Genomic DNA, 24,987 nt, shown 5'->3' with positions numbered 1-24,987 from the left:
GGGATAACCTGCAACCAAAACAAGGAGTTACGCAAACAGATAACTTAGTGTTTCCGTCTATTAACCTTCGTGAGCGTGTGTCGATGAGTAGAGTGTGGTATTGTAACAGGTCGATACCAATGATTGGCATAGAGACATCTGCAACAACGAAAATCCAGTGTATGGGTTTGCGTAAACCCACGTTAAGGTAGACGTACCTTTTACCGTAAGTAGCGATCGGCTTTCCGTTTGCCGCCTGTAAACTTAAAACAGACTCGCGAAGTCTGTCGTTGGAATTCGCTAGAAGAATGCTAACTTCTGCTCCGGTGTCGACGAGGTAGTGAACTTTCGTAATCATATCCGTGACATATAAGAGGCGGCTGTGTTCGCCGGCTACGGTTGCCGTTAACGCGTGCCGGCTGGGAAGTTTCCCGAACTGTTTTTCGTGTCATTCGATTTTGAGGTCGGATAATTGCAGGGTTTCCTGTAATTTCTGGAAGACTTACCGTACTGGTTATGATACCAGCACCAGTCGGGATTATCTGTCTCTCGTGGTCGAGAGACAGATCACCTACGTGAGACACTTATACGCGGGGTTTTTGACCGACTACAGTCATTACGAACTCTAAGATATCGTGTAAGTGTGTGACATAGTTCGGCTATGTCAGTCGGGGTCGATTGAGGTTTTTCCTCGACGGAAAAAACCTCGGCCTTAGACGATTTTGTGATTTCTAAGATGCAGTCGGCAGATGCAGCCAGCTCGTCTGTGACGTTGTTTTGAAACGAGACCTTTACTGCCTGCACCTGTTGAGGGAGTTTAGACAAGAAAAGTTGTCTGAATAGGCCGTCATCGAAAGTTCGTTGGCCGATAACCTCTCTCATTCTTAGCAACATGTCTGTCGCAGAACTATGTTGCAGGTCGATATTGTTAAGGAGTTGGTCTGACCGTTGTCGATCAGTTAGGTCTCCTCGTTTTAAAATCGACCGTTTGAGAGTTTCGTAAGGTTCCGGAACATCACTAGTAAACATACTAGGTGTTACGTACCTGTTAAATTCGCGCGGTAATGCCTTAACTACCGCGAGAAATCGTGTGCGCGAGTCCGTGATTCCGTGCATGCAAAAATCGGCTTCTGCGTAGCAGAACCAGGACTCAATATTGTCGGGCCAAAATGGCGTTAACTGAATCGAAATAGGGGGAATTGACTTTAACTTAAAAACCTTAGGTGACTGTTCCGTCATAGTAATATAGATAACGAAAAATGTCTTATTAAAATATATCCGGGAAAAACTTGCGAAGAAAAAGTATATCACAATATATAAAATTCAAATAAAGAATAACAATGAATAATAATATTCCAAAAAGGAACGGACTCACAGTTTATTGGCTTGGTGTACCAGATCACGTTAGGCTCACCACTGAAGATACGACGGATATTCTAGTTTTACGACTAGCAACCAGTAGTATCTTCTATATTCGATCGTTCCCGGCTAAAGGAAATCAGAAGTCAGACGAGAAGAGATAGGAAAGATATATTTGATACGTTATCAATATATCGAGGAACCTTTATTATAAGCTGGCTAATGAACGTAGGAGCAGTGTCCCACGCCGAGTTGAAACGTGATCTGGTGCGGATGCATGACCGAAAGCCTTCAGTTAAACAAGTCCACTTAAACAACGTGGTCAGCATCCAATGTCGAACACTTAGAAAGCTATTGATTTTGGGGAATTATTTACAGCTACATGGTAAATCATAATAATATGTTATCCTTAGTCCTTAGGAATAGGTCAAGTTTCCTCTTAAAAGACTCTTGGGAGGTCGCTTGGACTAGCTCAGTCGGCAGCGAATTTCAGCACTTGAAAACTCTAACGGAGTAGAAGTTGTGTCTTCAGTCTGTTCTGCTATTTAGGGTCTCCAATTTCTGGGTGTTACCTCTTAGGTTAGTGTTGTGACTAGGCTTAAGAAGATGTTTAAGGGGATGACCAGAAGTGTTAAGGATACTGTAAGTCATAAGAAGGTCACCTCTAAGACGCCTGTACTCTAACGGGTAAAGGTTAAGTGATTGGAGGCGCTCTTCATAAGGTTTGAATTTGAGTCCCCGAACTGATTTCGTGGCTCGACGTTGTATACGTTCCACAGTGTCCCTATCCTTTTGGAGGGAGGGAGGAAATACTATGTTTCCGTACTCTAAATAGGGACGAATAAAACTGTTGAAGATTATGTGGAAGGTTCTACCCTCAAACTGGCCAAAAATGCGCTTCAATGTTACCAGTGCAAGGTTTGCTTGAGAGGCGTTTTTGTCACAGTTCGCATACGATTTCAGGTCATAGGGTACAAACACTCCTAAATCTTTTTCGACTTGGGAAACTTCTAGAGGCGAGTTACCTAAGATGTAACTATAGTCTGCAACATGTCTCAAATGGACTAGTTTGCACTTTGAAGTGTTGAAGGTTAGTCCGTTGTCGTCTGCCCAACTTTGAAGTCATCGTGATAAACCTGTTTAAACAGGTTGATTTCTTTGCTCTCACCTCTTGATATTAAGATTTGGTTCTTGTTTCTGGATCTTTTCCAAAATTGATGGTTTAGAAACTTGGCTACCTTGATCCTAGTGAACATATTAGTTATTTGGGATTCAATGAGTCTTGAGTATAGATGAACGCGTTTGTTCTGTAGATGGTAAGGTTAATAGTGCTATTACCCACCGTATTACTGGATAGGAGATCTTTTGGTTGAGACACGAGAGATTATAAGGCCAGAATATTAGTTGAACAAGGATGGGGTTGGTCCTCATGGTTTAATGTCGTCCATGTAGGTAAAAAACGAGGAACTGAGGTTTACTGGAAGGCTATTGATGAATAATAAGAGCTGAGGTAGGACCTTATGAATTCCGAGACATAGATAATTCCTAAATTTATTCTACTTTGTTGACTTTAATGAGGAATGTTCGGATGTGAAGCATATTCGTCGTTGGTTTCAAATGTATCAATAGGATTGTAGATGGCGTCGGGTCTCGATTGACTATGATCACCACCACAATAAGATTATGTGCCATATATCTACTTGGATCCCTCGATAGACCAAAAACCAGGAGGCTGTTAATGGTCCAGAAAAGATATATCTGTTGGCGATCTCGTGGTATCGAAAGAATACCGAGATATGCCAAAGATTACAGTCTAAACGGCGGAGCGTAAACGCGTTCGTGCAAGCAAGATGGGCAACGGAAGGAAAAGTGCTCTTGGTACAGTTGAACAAACAAGCACAGTAAAACAATCACTGGTACAATTGTTTACAATAATAATTGTTTCCATCCTGCCAATCGCGTTCTCTTCGTAAAAGTAGGTCACTACATGAGCCCCCCGCTAGAAAGGGTTTACCCTTTCTATACGTAGTGGTTTCGCTCGTGGGACTGATCGGCAAATGTGCGATTGTAGGAAAAAGGCGTTGGAAGGACATGAAACCATCGTTGATCCTTGAGTTGCCACCAAAGGTCTTTTACGTAGAACGGTACCAGGAGAAACGTGCTGTAAATGTTGCTTGAATTAGCGTGCTATACCAGAATTGTTTGTATCCAGAATTTGAAGACTGCGTTCGTAGGCGTCGGGACCAGAAAACGCTGCAGACGTAGGACGGAACCATATTGAACCAAGAATCCAGGAGCGACCATAATAACTGGGTTCGGGACCAAATGTATGTCATACGTGTTTGGAGCCAGAGAGAACGTTCGAGTGCGTTGACTAGAGCGTAGGTAACCAGGCCAGATTTCGCCAAGGTTGACGTGGTGGTCGGGCTTGCCCATCGTGATGAATCAATCGAGCTATGCTGGATGGAACAATCGTTCCTCAAGGTCCTACCATGCCAGGCAGGTCGGTTGAAGAGCGGTGAGACTAAAAGCAGCAAACCCAAGGTCCGAAGGCGAAGTCGTACTGCTGACTGTACAGAGGTGTGACAGCAGTAAGGTGTTTCCTTCAGACAACCAGCATGACAGCGATGCTGCCTTCCCACAAGGAGGGGTGGGGTTAGAAAAGGTCGACCCTAAAAATGCACACCTCGCCTTATCCCACGGATATCCGTCTCCGGCGGTAAGGTCCTTTGAAGAACGGAGCTAACACAAAAATCACCCACAAAAGATCGTGTGTGACCGACCTCAAGCAGTTGTCCCTTGGGCACTGCGGTCACGCTCTCAGGTCATTAAGACCACTTCTAACCCAATTTCCTTTTCAGGTACCTCTAGAAGAATCCTTCCACGGTGTGGGCAACCGGGAAGTGATAACTGCCCTCATACCTCTAACAACACTCAAGACCACTGTATTCATAATCAATCTCCTTCTTCAATTCCTACTATTCCTTCTACCTTGACTTTCAACACTAAACTTCCTCTCTCGGTTTCCTCCTCAAGTGTCACCATGGCCAACGATTCTAGTGCACGAAACGCTGTCCCAGGTCTACTAAAACCTCGCTCCAAACTACACATTGGAGCCTTCAACGTACGTACCCTAAGTCAAATCGGTCAACAGGCCTCCTTAGCTAAAACCCTAGAATCTCGTACCATTGATGTATGCTGTCTCCGAAACACGCATACAGGATCCTAGTGTGGTCATTCACTTGACCTCACCTCGCCAAAATGGACAGCCAACGAAATACATCCTCCGTGTATCTGGCGACCCGTTGGCTAGTTCTCGTGGACTTGCAGGTGTAGGCATAGCACTAAGTACAAGGGCAGAACAGGCACTACTAGAATGGATCCCTTTTGACAGTCGCCTGTGTGCTGTCCGGCTAAATGGCTCCGTAAGAACTCGGAAGGATAGGGACACACGTCGTTGCCTTTTCGTCGTTTCTGCCTACGCTCCCACTGACTGCAGTCATGATGAAATGAAAGATGACTTTTACAGAAAACTCTCTAAGCTTCTTCAGAAAGCTAAGCGCTCAGACATAGTAGTCGTAGCGGGTGACTTTAATGCCCAGGTAGGCAGCTTAAATCAAACAGAAAGACATTTAGATGGGTGTTTTAGTATTCCGGCTCAACGAACCGATAATGGTGATCGTCTGTTGCAACTATGCTCAGACAATCGTTTATTTTCAGCAAGCACTAATTTTAAGCATAGGGAGAGACATCGTCTAACATGGCGACCACCTGCACCAAACCAACGACGGACTCAAATAGACCATATTGTCATCAGTCATCGTTGGAGAGGCTCAATAGAAGATTGTCGCTCGTATTGGAATGCTTGTTTAGACTCTGATCACGCTTTAATACGAGCGCGCATTTGCCTGCGCCTCAATGGACGCAGGAAAAGTACACTAAGAAGACCCATTAGGATTGAACTGGAGGACGAGAAAGCCAAATGCGAATTCCAGAAACAACTGAGTTCACATCTAGACAGTTCTGTAAACGAGACTGACCTAGATGCTGCTTGGAAAGACACACGAACAGCTGTGGAAACAGCAGTAACATCTATTCGTTATTTAAACCATAAGGCTCCAAAAAACCAGTTGATTTCCTCTAAGTCTATTTCACTGATGGATTCGCGTAAACTCATCCCATCAGGCTCTGAACACGATGAGGAGGGTAAACAAATTAGATCTAGGTTAACTAAAAGTCTAAGGAACGATCGTGAGCAGTGGTGGGCAACGAAAGCAAAAGGGATGGAAAAGGCAGCGGCTGTAGGCAAGTGTAAGTGAGACAATCTCGGAAAAAGACGGAACCCTTATCTGCTCTCAACCCAAACGTTTAGAACGATGGGCGGAACACTTTAAGGAGCAGTTTAGCTGGCCTTCCGCTACTGCACAACTACCCACTATTCCCAGAGAACCTGAATGGAACATTGAAGTAGGCCCCCCGACCCTACTTGAAGTTCAAAAGGCTATAAGTAATCTGAAACGAGGAAGAGCAGCTGGTCCAGATGGATTGGCTCCAGAGGTTTTTAAATATGGTGGTCCAATTTTAGAGATTACGTTGACTAATATTCTGGCTAAACCCGTGAACTGCCAACACGAGAAAATCAGGCTGACTTCAGACCTGGTCGTGGCTGTATCGAACACATTCACCATTTGTCAAGTTTTAGAGCACAGGCATGCTTATCGACGTCAGACAATGATAGTTTTTCTTGACTTGAAAGCAGCATTTAACTCTGTAGACCGAGAGGTTCTGTGGCAGTGTCTGTCATTGAAAGGTATACCTCAGAAGTACATAAACCTCGTGAAGGCTCTTTACTCGAACACTACCAGTCGAGTGAGAGCTTATGGCGAACTGTCATATGATTTTACAACCTCAAGTGGTGTCCGTCAGGGCCGTCCACTATCCCCATTTTTGTTTAACTTCATTATAGACCTGTTGCTGGAAATAACACTCTCGTCGACTGAATTTTCAGGAATTGATCTTCTACCAGGAGGTCCACTTATCGACTTAGAATACGCAGATGACATAGACCTGTTTGGTGAAGACGCTGACAGAATGCAGAGTCTTCTGTTATAACTGAGTAATAATGCCAGGATGTTTGGGATGCGTTTCTCTCCATCCAAATGTAAATTGTTACTCCAGAACTGGCCTGCGTCAACACCTGAACTAAGGATAGGGATTGAAGTAGTCGAACGCGTCGACAACTTCACTTATCTTGGAAGTCTGATCAGCCCTAATGGGTTGGTGTCTGGCAAAATCTCAGCACGGATTCAAAAATCTCGTTTGGCTTTTGCCAACTTACGTCACCTATGGCGAAGGCGAGATATCCGTCTATCAATTAAGGGACGAGTATACTGTGCAGCAGTCCGCTCTGTTCTACTTTACGGCTGTGAAACATGGCCATTAACAATGGAAGATACTCGTAGGTTACTGGTATTTGACCACAGATGCCTTAGAAATATTGCTCGCATCTTCTGGGATCACCGGGTAAGTAATAGTGAGGTTAGACAAGGGTATTAGGGAATGATGGTAAATCAGTTGATGAGGTCATGAATCTTCATCGACTGAGATGCTTAGTCCATGTGTTACGTATGCCTGAACACCGATTATCACGACGCGCTATGCTGATCAGTATAGGGGATGGTTGGAAGAGAGTTAGGGGCGGCCAAACCAAAACGTGGCATCAGTGCTTGGAGTCACTAACTTCTAGTCTGAGCCATGTTGGCAGATGTAGACTACCTGGTTGGGGTTCACGTGACTATCGTAACCAATGGTTGGAGTCTCTGGTTGACATGGCTCAGAATCGATCACAGTGGCGTAGATGTATACACTCTTTATCTTCCCTTAAATCTTGAGATTAAAATTGCCTCATAACTTCCTTCCTTCCTGTACTATATCCTTATAGACAATCTTTCTTTATATACTACCATCACTAAATTAATTAATTCTATGAATCCGGTGTTGATCTTGTTGTGCTAACGAGGTATGGCAACTTGGACCGATGCATATGTGTGCCTGGTCCTACGTTGTAGCTGACTGACTGATTGAATATAGGGATAGAATCCTACACCGTATCCGTTGTTGGTTGAGAGGTTAGTCGCGCAAACTTACGGCTACGTGTACTCGGCGAGTGGAATGTGAGACGGTATTCTCGTACGTACCTCGTGAGACTTCAATCTCATCTGAAGTCAAGGTTGGCGTGGTCTATCGATCTGGACGTGAGACTGAATTCTCGCCCGTAGATGGTGCAGAAGACACGTGATGTTGACTGTGACGTGAAAATGAGCTCTCTGGTGTGCCTAGTGGGGGTCCGAAGTAGATGTAGGGATCTAGTTGGTAAGTTTGATGGGTCTAGCATTGGGTCTCAGCTTGTCAGGTTGGGTACTGTCATCGACTTGTGCTGGCTTGAGAAGATCAATGCTGACCACCTCGACGCGGCCATGTCGATCAACCTTGAAGGTCTTTTCATAAAGGGAAATCACGTGAAAAGTTCCTTTGGAAAGCTGCTGCGAAGGTTAGCGTACTGAATCTACTCGTTTGAAAATATATGAATAGGTAGATAACTCTCGAGGGAGAGCGACCTGTCAATGATGTATACGAGTTGACACCGGGGGCAGTGTTCGCATATATTCAGACAATCATTGAACGTAGTCTGATCTGCCCAGATTGTTACTGCTCCGTGGCGTGAAAAATTCCTCAGGCAGAAGCAATGTCGTGCCGTAGACGAGTTCAGCGGCGGAACATAGAATATCTGCCTGTAAGCTCGTTCTGATACCCAGGAGGACGAGCGGTAAGGTTTCGTACCAGTTGTCATTTTCGTGTTCTCGAAGAACATTTTTAAGTTGGTGATGAAACCGTTCAACTAAACCATTTGATGCTGAGTAGTAGGCGGTAGTGCGCACCAAGTAGCCGGGTCAGCGAGTAGAATAATTCTGACTCAAATTGTTGTTTTCGGTCGGTCGTGACAGTCGAGGGACAACCGTACAGAGCTATCCATCGTCCTACGAGGCGGTGAGCAACTGTCTCCGTCGTAATAGATGTGATGAGAATAACTTCGGGTCATCTTGTGAAACGATTGATGTGCGTGAGTATATGATCATACCCGTGAGGTGGTGTCAATGGTTCCACAATGTCCATATGAACGTGATAGAAGCGGGCACCAGGCGTAGCGAAAGTGCTAATGGGGGCAGCTACATGCCTGTGCACTTTCGATCGTTAACATTGTAAACGTTGCTTCACCCACATATGGAGATCTCTATTCATGGACGGCCAGACGTTTCGTGCAGCGATGAGGTGTAATGTGGCTGCGATACTTGGACAACACAGTCCGTGCCGGGCACCAAATACGAGACAACGATGAGCAGAAGGTACCATGGGTTGGAGAAGATCAGTAGAAGTATCACACAGGTTAGCACCTGAGCTAGTAGCTGAGATACTTCCCTGTACTGAGGAGATGTAGAATGTTGTGCTTCAGTACAGGAGGGATCACTTGCTTGGGCGACGGCCATAGCAGGGAGATCAAGCACCGGTAAAGTAACTGCATTCTCCAAGATGCGTGGCAGAGCATCGGCAACACAGTTTAGCTTGCCTTTGACTTGACGAAGGTCTGTAGTGAACTGAGAGATACAGTCCAAATGTCTGCACACTTGTGGTGAGTAGCGGTCAGACTTGGTATGCAGAGCATACGTTAAAGGCTTGTGGTCGGTGAATAGGATGGAATCGCGACCTTCTACAGAGTGCCGGAAATGTTTGATGGCACAGTAGGCTGCTAGCAGTTCTCGATCAAAAGCGATCTATCTCGTTTCCGTGAGAGTGAGGCGTCGTGAGAAAAAAATCGGGAGGTCACCAACTTCCGGCTCCTATAGCGAAATCCGGTGCATGAACCGCCATACTAAACGTAGCTGGTGAGTGAAGATTAGCGAGGAGTGTGGCTTGGGCTACAGCTGCTTTGATATCTGAAAATGCAATACATGCGGTATCGTTCCATTCCAATCTGCGTGGATTACCTCGAAGTAAGTCGGTTAGTGATCGTAACCGTTCTACCGCGTGTGAGATGAAACGTCGGTAGAAGTTAACCAGGCCAAGAAATGCCTTCCGTTCCTTGTGCGTGGACGGTAATGTGTATTCCACTATTGCACGTACTTTGTCTTCACAAGGTAAAATACCCTCTTGCTTAATAATGTGACCTAAGAATTTTTTCCAGTTTGCTAAGTTCACATTTAACCAGGTTGGCTATCGTTCCGTTATCCGAAAGGCGATGGAATAGTAGTGTTAAGTGCTGATAATGTTCATCTACGTCTGATGATGGGACTAGCAGATCGTCAGTATAGACGAGAATAAAATCTAAGTCACCTACTATGCTATCTATGAATCCATCCACCATATCATGCTGATTCATTATCGAGAGTGGTTATCACATTGATTTTGTGTACTTTATTTATTTTCTTTGTTACGGCTTACTTCAAACTGTCTAGTTGACCTTTTAATTTTCATATAAAATATCTTAACAAGTATATGTGTGATCAGATTGTTCGAAATATATTGTGCAAATATGTCACATAACTCTGATAAACTTCGTCTTCTCATTGCATTATCGCAATTGTTTTTCATATGATCGTCTAGTCTTACCAACGCTTTACAAGCATTCGTAATCTTACAATAACTGGATCTGTACTGTATAGGTGAACACATTCCAGTGCTTTTCCCTACGTCTAAGAAGTTTCTTGATTTTTTTAGTTATCCACGGTGGACTAATATTCGGTCTACGTGGTACCAGGTATGGTATGAACGAGGACGTGACTGAACTAATCTTGCCTTTAAACATATACCATGCTTCTTCAAATGATGAGTTAGTATCTACTAGCAAATGTCTTAGCAGCACACTACTGATCAGCTGATATGTTAGCTCTCCGTACATTTGAGTGAGATTGAAGCGAGCACAAAGTGGCTACCGCCTCCGGGTAGGCTCGAACCAACAACCTTTCTGTTAAAATACGAACGCGCTAACCGGTTGCATCACGGAGGTACAGTAAAACAATCACTGGTACCATTCTTAATTATAATAATTGTTCCCATTATGCCAATCGCGTCCTTTTCATAAAAGTAGGTCACTACACTACACAAATCTGAATCTGGAATACAATCTCCTCACAAGGCGGCTAGTTCAGAATTGAAGGTCAAGGTTTGTGTAGACCCATTTTTGTGAAGTGTAGCTTTGTATCTGATCCCGAAACGAAGTAGTCATTGAATTATGCTTATCGCCGTTATTCTGATTATTGTTGACCAGAGATGTTTTTGATGTCTGTAAACTCAAAGACCCATCTGTAGGCGGTGTTGTTGAGCTAAATATTGTTTAAACAATACTAATTAGTATGTTCTATACCATTTTACTCTGACTGCAACATGTGTTTCAATCTTTTTTATGTCTTGCTTCGATACACTTATATGGTGCACTTTTTACCTACTTATGTGTATTATTCTTGTGATATGATCGATAGCTATAAACTGTAATAGACGAGGTAATCATTCAGATTAATCATAACAGTTGTTATGTTATCTGACAGTTAACTGTTAGATCTATCCGCGAAACAAACCTTACCACGTGGCTCAATAGCATTTCGACACTAAGGCTAGTGTCAGTTCATGACGAAAACTAATCCTAATCCCAACCCATGACTCCTAACTTTTACTCCTTATCTTAATTCCTCAAACTAATTTATGACCCTGCTCTAGTATCAACCATAGCCCGTCCATAAATTATAGGCTCGCCACTTAAACCTTAACTGTTTCACGAAGTTTAGGAATTCAGGACTTTATGTGACCTTTTTGTGATCAATGTAACAAACTTCAAATGCAAAATGTTGTGGCATCTTTTAAACTGAAGATCTTTGCACAAGTCAGGGACTTTGCATTGATGCATGCGAAGTCCTTAATAATGTGGTAAGCATCGGAACTTTGTACTTAGATACTCAGTTTGTACAGATTAGTTAATCAGAACCGAAACATGTTACTTGAGAGAAATTTGTGTTGATCCAACTCACTACACAATGCATCAGCGAAATGACAAACAATTTTGACAGTTTGAGGTTATTCCAGAGATATTCTTGATTTTTGCTTTAAAAACAAGTGACTAGAGGTCTGTATTATTTATTTTATATGGTACTACTATGTGTGACTGCCCATAAGTTAAATAAGTCTATTAAATACAAAGTTCTGGGGTTTGACGAACTTAATTCGGTCTAATCAACATAAATACAAATATAGTTTTCGTAAGTGGTCATCTGACAACAGTAAGTACTACCCTAGAAAAGCAGAAAGATTTGAACCCAATACGAAAACATAAAAAGGAACAGGATTCCCAGAATGTATAGAAAGTGAGAACAAAATAAGTTACATCAAACAAATAGTCAGAGATGTTACTCAACTTGGTAAAGTCTTGCACGAGATGTTGACAATGTATGCAGCAGAATGAGCTCATTGAATTCGACTACACTGATTCAGTTAATGCATCTAACATTACTTACTTATGCCTGTTACTCCTCGAAATAATATGATAATAATAATATTATTATGATAATATAGCCATTAGCTTTCTGTTAATTAACCTTCAGTTATTCAGTATGGCTTTTTAATTTGTCTGGACTATCCTTTTATTTTCTTTTATTCCTGTAGTTTTAAAATATGGCACGTGGTCAACAAAAGATACAAAGTCAACAGAGAAATGCTAAAAAACAAGCTGATTTAAAGAAACCCGCTATTGATTCAAAAAAAGCTGCTGCTAAAGCACTTCATCATACATGTCCTGTATGTAAAACACAAGTACCTGATGTAAAAACATATAAACAACATTTTGAAAATAAACATCCAAAAAATCCATTACCACAAGAATTACTTGAAGTTGTTTAGGTCATCAATAATTGAAACAAGAAGATTCATTCACGTCAAACTATTTTTAATTCCCCCCATTGTAAATTGTAATCATTAGTGTTTTCTAAAATAATGTATTAAACATATATTTTAACTGTTTTCTAATTAACTGACTAAAAGTGTATTCTGGTTTTCATTTTTAAATGTAGAGTATATATATATTCGATGGAAGGATTCACTTTCGACCAGACAGTGACTCGAGATCGTTTAGATAGAACAGAGCTTCTACCATGGGCGAGCTACTGTATAAGTTAGAAAATAAGAATACACAAATGTAAGAATAGAAGAGAGTAGATAAGTGATGTAGTATGTAAAAAAAATAAAAATGAATGTGAATTGTCGGAATTTTAATTGAAGCTAGAATTGTATTTCCAATATTAATTGTCGTTTTGTTTGATTTGTGTATGGGCTGTAATACTCCCCGAGTGCTTAGACCGAAGCCGGCGGTTTTCTTAAGGGGCCAAACCCGGAGCCTTTGACGTAAATGTCTGATCCACAGGGCACTGGAGCAACGTCAGGAGATGCAGTCCCATAGTAGCCGATGGTTCATACACCATTTGTTCGTTCAGAATCCTGAAGCCCATGTGCATCATTGGTTTATAATCAGGGTTTTCCAACTCCTCTAGGTGGACCCTCCGTGTCCACCAAACCTGTTAAAGCGCCAGGCATTCGCTTTTCGTGTCGTCAATTTCGTAAACAACACCCCTGCCTCGAGGTATTGAGTAGGACTTACCTGAGAGTAGTTGTATGCATGTGGTCATGTGAGAGCATTTGGAGAGGGAGAGCTGACTCTTCCCACTCTCGATCGTACCAGGGCATTAGGAGGTAATGTTCATCTATACTTTTCGGTAGGTTGACAGCTAGTCTTGAACCATAGCTTGGCTTGACACTTAGTTGCAACAGAATATGCAGCCAATCTGCTGACATCTATCCGTTTAGGACAATGAATTTGTTAGCCACTGAAAAATTAGCACAAACAAGGGCATGATCTGAGTCCACATAGGTACTCCAAAAGGAGTGGGGGTCATGTAAACAACCACGCCAACGGTAGGTGATCTCGATGTGGTCATTTTGAGTCCAAGTTTCCGATGCAGAGGGTTCAGTCATCTTTGTCTGCAAAGGATCGCTGACATTTGAAGGCGACGTGTGTTGGTTCATAGTGACGATAATGTATCCAAATTAATAATCCGAAAAATAGCCAGGTTAAGAGAAAAGTACATCGTTCAAACCATGTGAATTCGGGATTGTCAAACAAAATAGAATAAAATTGTATAATGTTGATATGACTGTTATAGAATGTTAACCTGAATCTGCATATATGTTAAGTGAAAATGTTGAGATGCATGATCAAAATAAATATGGATCGGATAGGATGAGAGAAATAATAGTGTAATTACAGTTCGATCAAATGTTTGGTGGAAAAATTAGTAAGACATAATAAGGAGGGATGAATGCAAAGTGAATGAGTCATGTATTTGGGAGAATAATAATGATGTTTAATTAATAGTAATAATAATACAAAGATCTATGAACAAAGGTAACAGAGAAAATTAAATTTGATTACGAAAGTTCGTAAGTACGATAGTCAAGCTAGATCATTCAATAGTATAGATCACTATTGATTAATTGAGGTTGGCCAGAGGAGGGGTTGGAGATATTTCTTCCGTACTCATAGCTCCGGCTTCTTCATTCGGATGGCTACTGTTTCAGCCGTCTGAAGGACTTTAAGCTTGACAAGCTTTGGCAAAATATTACTGACCCTACAAATAATTGAAAAGGATTGGTTCATATTGGCACTACGACCAGTTTGCGCTAAATGGGATAATATTGAGCTGTTCACTTTCTTCACTAAACCCTTGCTTAGCCACGCTGGGAGGTGTTTGTGAACACGAAAATTTAAATTCCAGAACTTCGACCAATATAACTTGCTCCACAGGAGCAGTCGAGCTGATAAATACAAAATGAGGTGGTCATTCTAGGTAATTCATCTTTTAACCTCTGTGTCATCATTGAGCGCGTAGAAAACACTAATCCGTAGATTCTTGTACTGTCCTGTGTAATCTCTGGATTAATATTTCACTAGCCGCATCCCTTCTGAATTGTAGTTGCATGAACAGGGATTTCTTATTCACCGTTTGTATATAGCATATTTTCACGTTTGTGATCATGTATGTAATTATAAACTATCTAGGGTAACCGTTCTCCCTAAGAGTGTTATGCAAGGTGTTTAGCTCATGTTCAACTATATCCGTAGAACATAAAGTGCGTATTCGGTAACTAAGGGTTTTGATCTAGTTTAGTTTGTGCTGTAGAGTTACAAAGCTAAGGAAATGCGTATACTGCCCAATCCATGTATTTTTTCTGTTTAAGTTCCTTTTTAATGATCCATCCGCTCTCTCAGTTAAGAGAACGTCCAAAAAGGCTTATCGACCATCACTTTCTTCTTCGGATGTAAACTCAATAACTGGATGCACTTCATTAAACTGCCTAAGAGCCTGTTGCTGTGATGTGTTATCTTTACATAGGATGAACATGTCACCCGTACATCGACAGTAAAATGTGAATTTTTAAATAATTTTTTTTGAGTGGACCATTTACTTGTTTGGTTAGAAAAACACCAGCTAGTATTGGGCCCAGTGGTGGACCCATTGCAACATCATCCGTTTGTCTTTTTATTTTCTCCGCTGAACTTGAAATTTACATTCATAACTCTTTTATAACATAAATAGAAACTGTAGTTTCAACTTCGTTTTCAATCAGTTGTTCACCTATATATTCTACGGTCACTATGAGTGGGGCATTAGTGAATAATGATATCACATCCAAAGACATTATCTTTAGTTGCAAAGTATTCGTATTTTTGATTTCGTCGACAAATTAGCATACATCCTTAACACTATGTTTTACGAGTGTTCCGTGGAGAGGTTTTAATGTATTTACCAATCCTTTAGCTCTTGTATGGTAAGGAGAGTTATACATATCCAAATTGGTCTTAATGGGATCCACAGTTCGTTTACCTTTGGTAATCCATACGATGTTGACAGATAAGTGCTTACTGGTTTGATCATTTCATACATTTCCACTTGTATATATATGTACATCTTAATCATGTTCACTGCTCTGCACTACGCTGCATTGTACTCACTCATTCGCCTGCTTTACGGCACTGCTCTTTTACGCTTACTTAACGTGCTTGTAATTTCGGATATCTGTGTGTGGACCAGTAATAAACGCAATCAACCCTTCATATTCGCCTTCTGATTTATGCACAGTTAGGACGTTATTGAGTAACGGTTATCAAGACGAACAATATACGAAGTTTAGGGATGATATCGAATATCGACCACCACACAACCACCTCTCTCTATTGTTCCATTCAAGCAGTGGGGTCAGAGAGGGTTGCCCACTCTCAACATCTCTCCTCAACTTTCCTATCGATGACATTCTGGAAACAGCTGTGATGGATGCAGGTATTGATGGTGTGGATCTGTTGTCTGGAGAAAGACTTCTCAACTTTGAGTATGAGGATGATACTGTCTTGCTGTGTGATAATACCCAACCCATGAAGTCCGCACTTAGTCAGTTGGTAATTAGTGTCCGTAGGTATGACATGTGCTCTGCACCTTCGAAGTGCAATGTACTTTTACAAGACTAAAAGAACCCTGATCCTACACTCACCTTCAGTGGTGAGCAGATAGAAGTAGTCGAGTAGTTTGTGTATCTAGGTAGTTGCATAAGTGCTGGGGGTGATATGAGTGATGAGATCGATGCACTTATAGTGAAAGCCAGAGCGGCTTATGCCAATCTGGGCCGTCTTTGACTGTAAAAGGTCGGACCTACAACTCGTGGGTGAGAGCAGTTTTGCTCTATGCTTGTGAAACCTGGCCTCTCCGAGTTGAGGATGTTCGATGACATTCTGTGTTTGATCATCGTTGTCTCTGAAGGGTTGATGACATCCAGTGGCAACACCATGTTAGTAATGCAGAGTTTTGGCATCGTGTGTCCGGGCACAGCGACGATAATTCAATCAGTGTCACTATGTTGAAACATCGACTTCGGTAGCTTGGACACGTACGAATGTCGTCCCAGAGAATTCCTCGTCGTGCATTATTTGCTGACGCTGGGACTGGTTGGAGAAATGGTCAGTGTATGACAGGTTGTCGTGGTATGAAGGGAAGCTGCACAGGACTAGCTTTTGTTGATTCTTATCGACTCGCTGGTTAGGGTTCTAGAGATGGTGCAACACAGTAGCTAGAGACGTTATCAGATGTGGCTCAGAATAGCAACCAGTGGTGATCCTGCTGTAATATTATTTTTCTTCATAAAAAATGGACGTAACTTCTTTAACTGGAGGAATTCTTTCTGGTCGTACCTTTGCTAACTGAACTGCTTCTTCCATCATTATTATTATTTCACTATCATACACTAATTTCTGTTCGTTATTGTTCCCGTTTTTTTCATACGCACTTGATATTCTCCATCTCTTCTCAGAGTCATTTTTATTGTGTAGCGCATATGTAGTTGGTACTCCTTTGTAGGAATATTTATGTGATCAAATAAGCAATGAGTGAATAATTCTGTCTTATTGTCAGTCGCTGACTCCAATGCTGAATTGTTGACTGGGTGATAGTGTTTCACAGTTCATTGATTTCATCAGTTTTGGCATAAAATCATATTTGTGTTGTTCACAAGTATCATCCAGCTGGAAACCATGTTTGATAGATTCTTCACTATTTCCTCCAGTCAGTTAACACAAAAAGAATACTAATGTTAAGAATGTCCAGTCACTTAGACTCACAGTCATTTCTTAAGTTGTTCATTAGTATTCTATTAGCAATAACGACTAAACTGTTATGATATTGGTTACTAGTCGGTTGAAGTTATATGTTTACTTATGATATGAATCAATAATCTGATGCACTTTCGTACATAAATAACACCATGTTTATAATAATCAATAAGACGGAATTTAATCACTATTCATTTTAACAAATAGAAATCTTAATAGTTAAAATCATGAGTCAATGGAAGCTAGACCAACCATGGTAAAACCTGGAAACACTGAACGGTCATTTCTTCCCATTGTGGAACTCCTCAACAGTGTGCATCTACAATCCCACTTCACGAGATTCGAACCCAGGACCTATCTGTCTCGCGCAAGTGAGCTTAACCTCCAGACCACTGAGCCGGACGGTATCCAACGGTGTGAATGTCTAACTTCAACTAATCCACGAAATTGAGCAGTAGTTTACTATCTCACAACAGACTTGGTTGAACTCTACTGTCCACTGCTTCTCATAAGAACTCCAAGAAATATCTCTTGGACTCATGATCTCAACTAATAAAATTACTATAGTATCCACAAAACCGCCTTTCAATAAAACAAAGAAACAACGTTTATATGATGGATAGTGGCTAGCAATGGAATCCAGTTTGACGTTCTATTTGGGACTCATCAGCTAGATGTAACTGCATCTCAGACTCGTTTATGTTCACTCTGGGACTCGAACCCAGTACCTTCCACTTCAAACTCTATCACTTTATCCACTCGGCCACTGTGTCCTGATAGCCATTTGCTTGTGCGATGGGGTGAAGTTTAGAGACTGAACAATCGCGGTCCTAACACATCGATGAGAAGATTCAAACAAACAATACTAAATGGATTTAATGCATATATAGTTTATGAGTTGAATGAATATATATATATATTAGGATTGTAGTATCGGTTGTTATGTTAAGCCTATATACTTTATTCTAGCTAATGGCCAAGCCAATTCACCTGTACATTAAGTCATATTTTGATCTTGTTCATTATTCGCTTATTAACCTTGACTATATTTTTATATGAGCGTATATGTGTGCAAACTTCGTATCTTATTTATCGCATGTCTGTCATTCATTTTTGTCTGACTGTAAATGTTGATTAACACTTGCTCATAGCGAGTTGGCTTCCCAGCTATCTCCACTATGCATCATCTTTGTTTCGCTCGCTAACATTTGCTCATGTGCTTATAACCTTCTTGGTCTGCATCAGTTTTCAATAAAATTGTAGTTGCCGCTTCCCTTTGCCTTCTGATATTATGCACCGTTAAGGATTGGTATTAATAACAGTTATTGAGGTGAACTATGAACAAAGCACGGCACTACAAAATAAACTAGTATTTTTATAGAATAAGAATAATAAAACTATTGATACCCCTTTAGTAGATGATTAGAAATTTTATTAGTTGACACCTTCGATACCCTTTTTTATTTTTTTAAAAAAAAGAAAGAAAACAAAAAAATAACAAAAAAAAGTTTTACGAAAATCATAAAATAGTTTTAACTTTTAAAATAAAAATAACGCGCCACCCGCTTTCCCCCCCCCTCGAACCTATTTAATTATTGAATATTGAACGCATATTGGAATCCAAGAAAAAAAAAATAAAAAAAGGTATTATACACAATATATATATATAGATAGATAGATAATATAATTAATGGAATATAAAAAGGATTATCAAGGGGGGAATAAAGAGATTAGAATTGATATATATATATATATATATATATATATGAAGGGTACATGTTAACTAATAACCATAGCAACAACAACAATAATAATAATAGTAATATTATTATTATGATTAAATTGATCAAGTTGTCATGTTGTTACCTAAAGTCAAATATAAATAAATCAAAAATCTAATGAATATATATGATATATATATATATATATATATATATATATATAAACATTGAAATTCATAGTCATTCATTGTTACATAATAGAAAGAAGAAAAAAAAAACAAGAAGGATCTTTATTCCATTTGAATAATCGTTTTGTTTTATTTTTATTTTTCTTCTTTTTTCTTCTTTTTTCTTTTTTTGTTTTCCTCTTTAAAAATAATGATTCATGAATTATTTTTGTACAATCAATAACGTAAATGGATGTATATATAAAAACAACATTCAAATAATAATAATAATAATAATGACGACAACAATCTGTGCATTTTTCTTTTCTTTACTTTCTTCTTTTTCTTTTTTTCCTTTTTGTTTTGGTTTTTTTTTTAAAAAAAAATAAAAATAACGCGCCACTTGCCCTCCATCCACCTTATTTAATTATTGGATATTGAATTTTTTTTTATTGGAAGCCAAGAAAAAGTAGAAAAAAAAAATAAGAAAGCGGTTGTTTTTTTTTGAAAACAAAACAAAACAATAAAAAGAAAAGATGAAATGTTCAAAGATTGTTTTCTTCGTTATAAATAAGATTGTTTTCTTATTACACTAATTATTAAACACAATAATGATGATTATGATCATAATGATCATAATAATCAATAATGTTTCCTTGTAACTAATTTCATTAATGAATATCAGTAGTATCAGTAGTGAGTTATTTATTCATAAAACCAAAACCAAAAAAAAAGTAGATTATGAAAAAGATAATCAACAATTTTGTGATAAATGCAAATGAATTCTTGTGTGTGTATATGTGTAGGTGTGTTTCCAACAATATTTTTCTTCTATGGTTAGCTGTATTTGAAATCTGTAGAAAAATATTTTTCTTTTTGAAGGGGGAATGATCAATAAAAAAAGAAGAAGAAGAAGAAGAAGAAAAGTTTTAGTGAATTCAAACAAACAAACAAAAACAAATAGATACTAACTGTGTATTTAAAAAAAAGATTTATGGTGAGACTATAATTTATAGGTGAGCTAATTAGAAGCGTTTGAGGGATTTCAAGGTCACGGCTCCAATTTCAGTACCTGATGCTCATGTACAATCGGCTCAAAGAGAATTTTAGAGAAGACTTGACAACAAAGCAGCTACAACAAATGAGACTACTAAGAAGTTCCTGTATTTTGTAATTGCGGGTATTAAATGACTTGTAGACATTGTGCAGACTACTGTGATGTTGTCCTTTGATGTAATATATGTTGAAGGAAGACGTTTGCTAGAATAGTGACCTTTATCGCATGATCCAGATTGAGACTAAGGCATATTATAACAATTGCCGCAAGCTGTATAATAAAAGCACCATTAACATTGGATGCAATAATCGCTGATGTTACAGAAGCTTCGGGTGTTTAGTGGTATCAGTATTGTAGGGACATATCCATAATAAAAATTATAAACTTACACAATTGGAGTACACATAAACAATATTGAAGCTATATGGTAGAGAGGGTTTTTGTGAAATTATCATGGCTCCAGAGACCAACTATTATGGAGCCATGTAGATGAGTTCCTCTACCTTATACATTACGATTTCGGAACCTTTGAATCTTTTTCTAACCTTGACAAGTTTTTGCACCATATAAAAGAAGTGTATCCACATTAATTATTTGGTTTTGTATAATACATTTTTACTCTATGCTGACTGTTTACTGATTGGCTAACATTTCTCAAAGGTCATTTGAGATTCGTTCAAAGGTCGTCCATAAATTATAGTCTCGCCAGATTTATTTATTAAATTATAAATTATGTAAGATATTAGATAGGAGGAATGTATAACTTCATTTGGTATTGTTTACTTGAATCTTTCTATTGATGTTTGGGAATACAATAGATCAGTCTCTCTCTCTCTCGTATTGGTATATGTACGTCCTGTGTGGTTAGTCTTGATAATTGCTTTAATTCACAAGCATTCTAAGAAATGATGGATAGTGGAACGAAGTGGAATCCAGTTTGATGTGCGTTTTGCCCTATTGGAGATTCGGCGGTTGGATGTACCTGAAGCTTAGAGTTGATGCTCAGTCTGTAACTTCAACCCCAGTACCGTCAGTCACTTGCACAAGCAAGTGCTTATTCTGAATCAGAAGCTGAGTAGATGAGGTGATGGTGTTTGAAGTGAAAGGTACTAGGTTGGAGTCCCAGAGTGAACATCAACTCTGCGATGCAGGTACATTCAGCTGATAAATCCCAAATAGGACGAAACGCGTGTCCTGGATTCCACTACTACTTACTATTCATTTTTGTTTAGAACGAATATATTTGTAAAATCTGGGTGATTAAATATGAAGTAAATTCAACGATTCGCTTGATAATCTGATTCAATCATTTTCAATGAAACATAATCAAACATCGAAAATCTCATCATTTTAATATTTGGATTATAATTCCTTGAAAAAGGTTGGATCAGATTATTGAGTGAAACATTGAATTTACTTCATATTCAATCATTGAGATTTAACAAAAAAACATTCTTCCTTCTTAATGTCTTCCATGAACTCAACATCTAAACATTGTGAAGCTATTTATTCAAATTTAAACGAAAGTTATGTATTATCAAAATGGTTATATTGGTTGGGTGGATGTTTCAATTTTTAACAAAATATTCAATGAACTACAATATAGTCAAATTTGAATGGTAGTTATAGATTTAGGATTCTAATTACACACCATATTTTGACATGGATTCGAACCTTATTTGTTCAAGAACGTAGATGTTGATATTTCACTTGCACTATTTTAACATTAAACAAATTGATATAAAATCACGTAAGGCATATTTTAAACGGAATTTGATCAATATAAACGGTTAGAAAACTTCAGTTCTTAATTTCTTATGGATTTGGAAGTTGTTTTTTCGGGGGGGGGTAACAGTAAATCCTAAAAGTATTACACGTTTCTGTGTCCACAGTAAACTATTATGTAATCCAATTTCTTTTTTACATATATGTCATACTACAATTTCTGAATATCATAATTGATTGATCACTGAATGGTGATCAATGTCATGTATATCAAATCCTTCTTAGTACAGATCGAATGCTATCGATCGAGTTGCAATATGGCCACTAGTCTACTTGGCTCTACACTGCGTGCAATATGTTGAGATAAGATAATGGCTGGAGGTGGTCAACAAGAAACCCTGGACCCGGGTTTCAGTGGTAATGTCTCTAACTGTGAAGCTGGATGACACGGGATCGAATCTGTCAGGTTAAGAAAATTACTGATCAAAACAATATAATCAGCTTCAGTCTATTACTCTTTTGGTCAATAATAGTTATGTAACAAATAGAAAGAGGTTATTTAGAATAATTTGTAGTATACTCTAATACTTTTCATTATAGGGTTTGATCTTGTCTCTCTGTTTGACATAGCAGAAGTTATTTGTATTCGGGTTCATTAAAATATTTTTCATTTATCGAATAGTTTCAACAATCTTTTAATGAATGTTATTTGAGTGTCTATTCTTTCAAGGTGTTGACCTACTCTCTATTTATAGAACCTTAATTAAAGCCTTTATTATTATTATTATTGTAGGTATCAATACCAAGTTTTGATTTGGTAATTTTGAACTAAATTGACCATTGGGTAGATCGTTATAAATAACTAATATATTAGTAATAGTAGAAGGGGGTTTGGTAGAGATTTTACTAAGTTTTTAGTGGTTAAGCGCTCACGCGCGAGACTGATAGGTCCTGGGTTCGAATCTCTCAAGGCAGGATCGTGGATGCGCACTGCCAAGGAGAAGTTCCACAATAGGACGAAACGACCGCCAAGCAGTGCTTCCAGGTTTTCCATGGTGGTTTAGCTTCAATTGATTCATGATCTCAACTAATAAAATTACTGTACTATCCACAAAACCCCCCTTCTGATATGAAGGTGAGTTTGGATCTAAATAAGAAAAATAATATTGTTACTTTATCAACTATTACATAACTTGTGATGCATTGAATACTCGAAGTCAATGTTTATTCGTATAATAGAGCACTTACCTGAATTGATTATTTCACTAGAATACTTTTTTTATATTTTTAAATTAAACAAGAATCGGATTCATCATCTAAAGAACAAAAAAATAATGAAAAAACTTTCTGATGAAACGATTCATTATTGAAAGAAAGAGAAAAGGAAAAGTGATTAACCTTCATATATATATTTACCGGTCAATCTATTTATAGTTATCGCCGCCTGTAGCTCCTCTGGGGAGTACTTCCGGTCCCAAGCACGGATAAAAGAGGAGGGTTGGGCATGGGGTACGAGATTCTAACCCAGGACCTATCAGTCTCGCGCGCAAGCACTTAACCACTAGACCAATGAGCCGACCGGCATCCAACGGTGTTAATGTCTTACTTCAACCAATCCACGAAATTGAGCGACACACCCGCCATGGTCTTCAGTGAAATGATATCTCACAATAGATCTGGTTGAACCCCACTTCTTTTTTTATCAAGGACATTGCAAGTAGGATGGATTGAACAGCCGTTTTTTTTTCTTGTAAGAAATTAAGTATGCTCATGGATCCTCCGACTCCACTACGGATAGAATTCAACATCTGTAGGAATTGTTTTGAGTGTTAACTCTTTAAACCACTGAATCATCATTTACTGGTTCTTCTTTCTAACTTCAATCAATTAGTAATGTTGTTTAATCATCTTCTAATGTATCTGATATGTAACTGCCTCAAGTTGAACGTAATTGAAAACCATTGGTTATCAATGGTTGTTTTACTACGATCAAGGTATGATATGAATAATGTACTTTTATCTGGACATCACAAACTATTTCATGATTTACATTTTACTCGAAAATATTAAATTTATGGGTGTTTATTTGTAACACAGTTTTTAGTACTTCAAGTAAATGGACGGCACTCAACGAACGTTTCGTCCTATTATGGGGCTCCTCAGCAGTGCGCACCCACGATCCTGCACTCGCGAGATTCGAGCCCAGGACCTACCAGTCTCGAGCCAGAGCACTTAACCATTCAGTGCTTCCAGGTTTTCCATGGTGGTCTACCTTCAATTGACTCACGTTTTCAACTATGAAAATACTAAATCTCCACAGAACCCCTTCTGAAATGTAAAGTAGTTATGGTATTTTCATTTCAAAGTGTAATATAAAACAAAACCGATGGACGACATAGTTTTGATGCAGAAAGCTTATTTGATATTTAGCAAACTGTTATATCTGAACGAAGAATAGATGAATAGTAACTGATGGTGTAGAGAACAAGAACACGAGTGGGGACAATCAAAAGGTATTTGACTTGAAAATTACAGACTATCTCGGGATCGTGGATGCTCATTACTGAGGAGTCCCATAATAGGACGAAACGGCCGTCCAGTGCTTCCAGGTTTTCCATGATGGTCTAGCTTCAATCGACTCATGATTTCAACTTTGAAATCTCTACAAAACCCTTTCTGATCGCTAAAATCTGACAATCATACAGTAGACAGTTTGTTTGCAAATATCAGTCCATCTTCTCTTATTTTATTGGTTATTCATTTTCATACTAATTGCGTTCCGTTCCGGTCTTTTCCTTATCAAACTTCTAGTGAAATACATTCTATGCCTGACCATCACCATATACTACTCATGTGGATATAAGTAACCCACACTACACTACTAATTATATATGGACTATTATTGCATTTATTCTTGTTAGATAATCATTCTCTTTGTTATCAGCCTTCATTTGACATATTGGCCACTGTTATACAATTTACTACTTTTAAGTCATTCCCAATCTTTTAGTTACAATCTCTCATACTCACAATGACTTTTGTCTTGATCTTGTATAGTTATTTTTCATTTTATGCTGTAATGCGGTCTGGTCGACTTGTTTATAAACCAAGTATGTCTGAAATATGTAATTCATGAGGTGGAGGCTGATATTCATGCTCTGAATTGAACGAGCTGGGCTACGCGAGAAGCTACTACACAGAGGATCAATAAGGATTTAGGGTTGACTC

General features: G+C 39.0%; 1 protein-coding gene and 1 non-coding gene across 2 annotated transcripts; one reads left to right on the top strand and one right to left on the bottom strand.

Moving 5' to 3' along the window:
* Positions 1–10,325: 10,325 nt before the first annotated feature.
* Positions 10,326–10,398, bottom strand: Smp_tRNA_00986_Pseudo_TTT.1.1. The gene has a single exon. It is a non-coding gene (tRNA).
* A 1,656-nt stretch (positions 10,399–12,054) lies between these two features.
* On the top strand, positions 12,055–12,337 carry Smp_039970 (hypothetical protein; the record flags this gene model as incomplete). The annotated part of the gene is made up of 1 exon (XM_018797768.1): positions 12,055–12,337. The coding sequence occupies one exon, from the start codon at positions 12,055–12,057 to the stop codon at positions 12,277–12,279; it is 225 nt and encodes a 74-aa protein (XP_018652777.1). The 3' UTR covers positions 12,280–12,337.
* Between the last annotated feature and the right edge of the window lie 12,650 nt (positions 12,338–24,987).

Source organism: Schistosoma mansoni, chromosome 5, assembly GCF_000237925.1.
Source record: "Schistosoma mansoni strain Puerto Rico chromosome 5, complete genome".
Lineage (NCBI taxonomy): Eukaryota > Metazoa > Platyhelminthes > Trematoda > Strigeidida > Schistosomatidae > Schistosoma > Schistosoma mansoni.
Note: the sequence above shows the minus strand (reverse complement) of the source record. Positions and strands in the feature narration are given on the sequence as shown.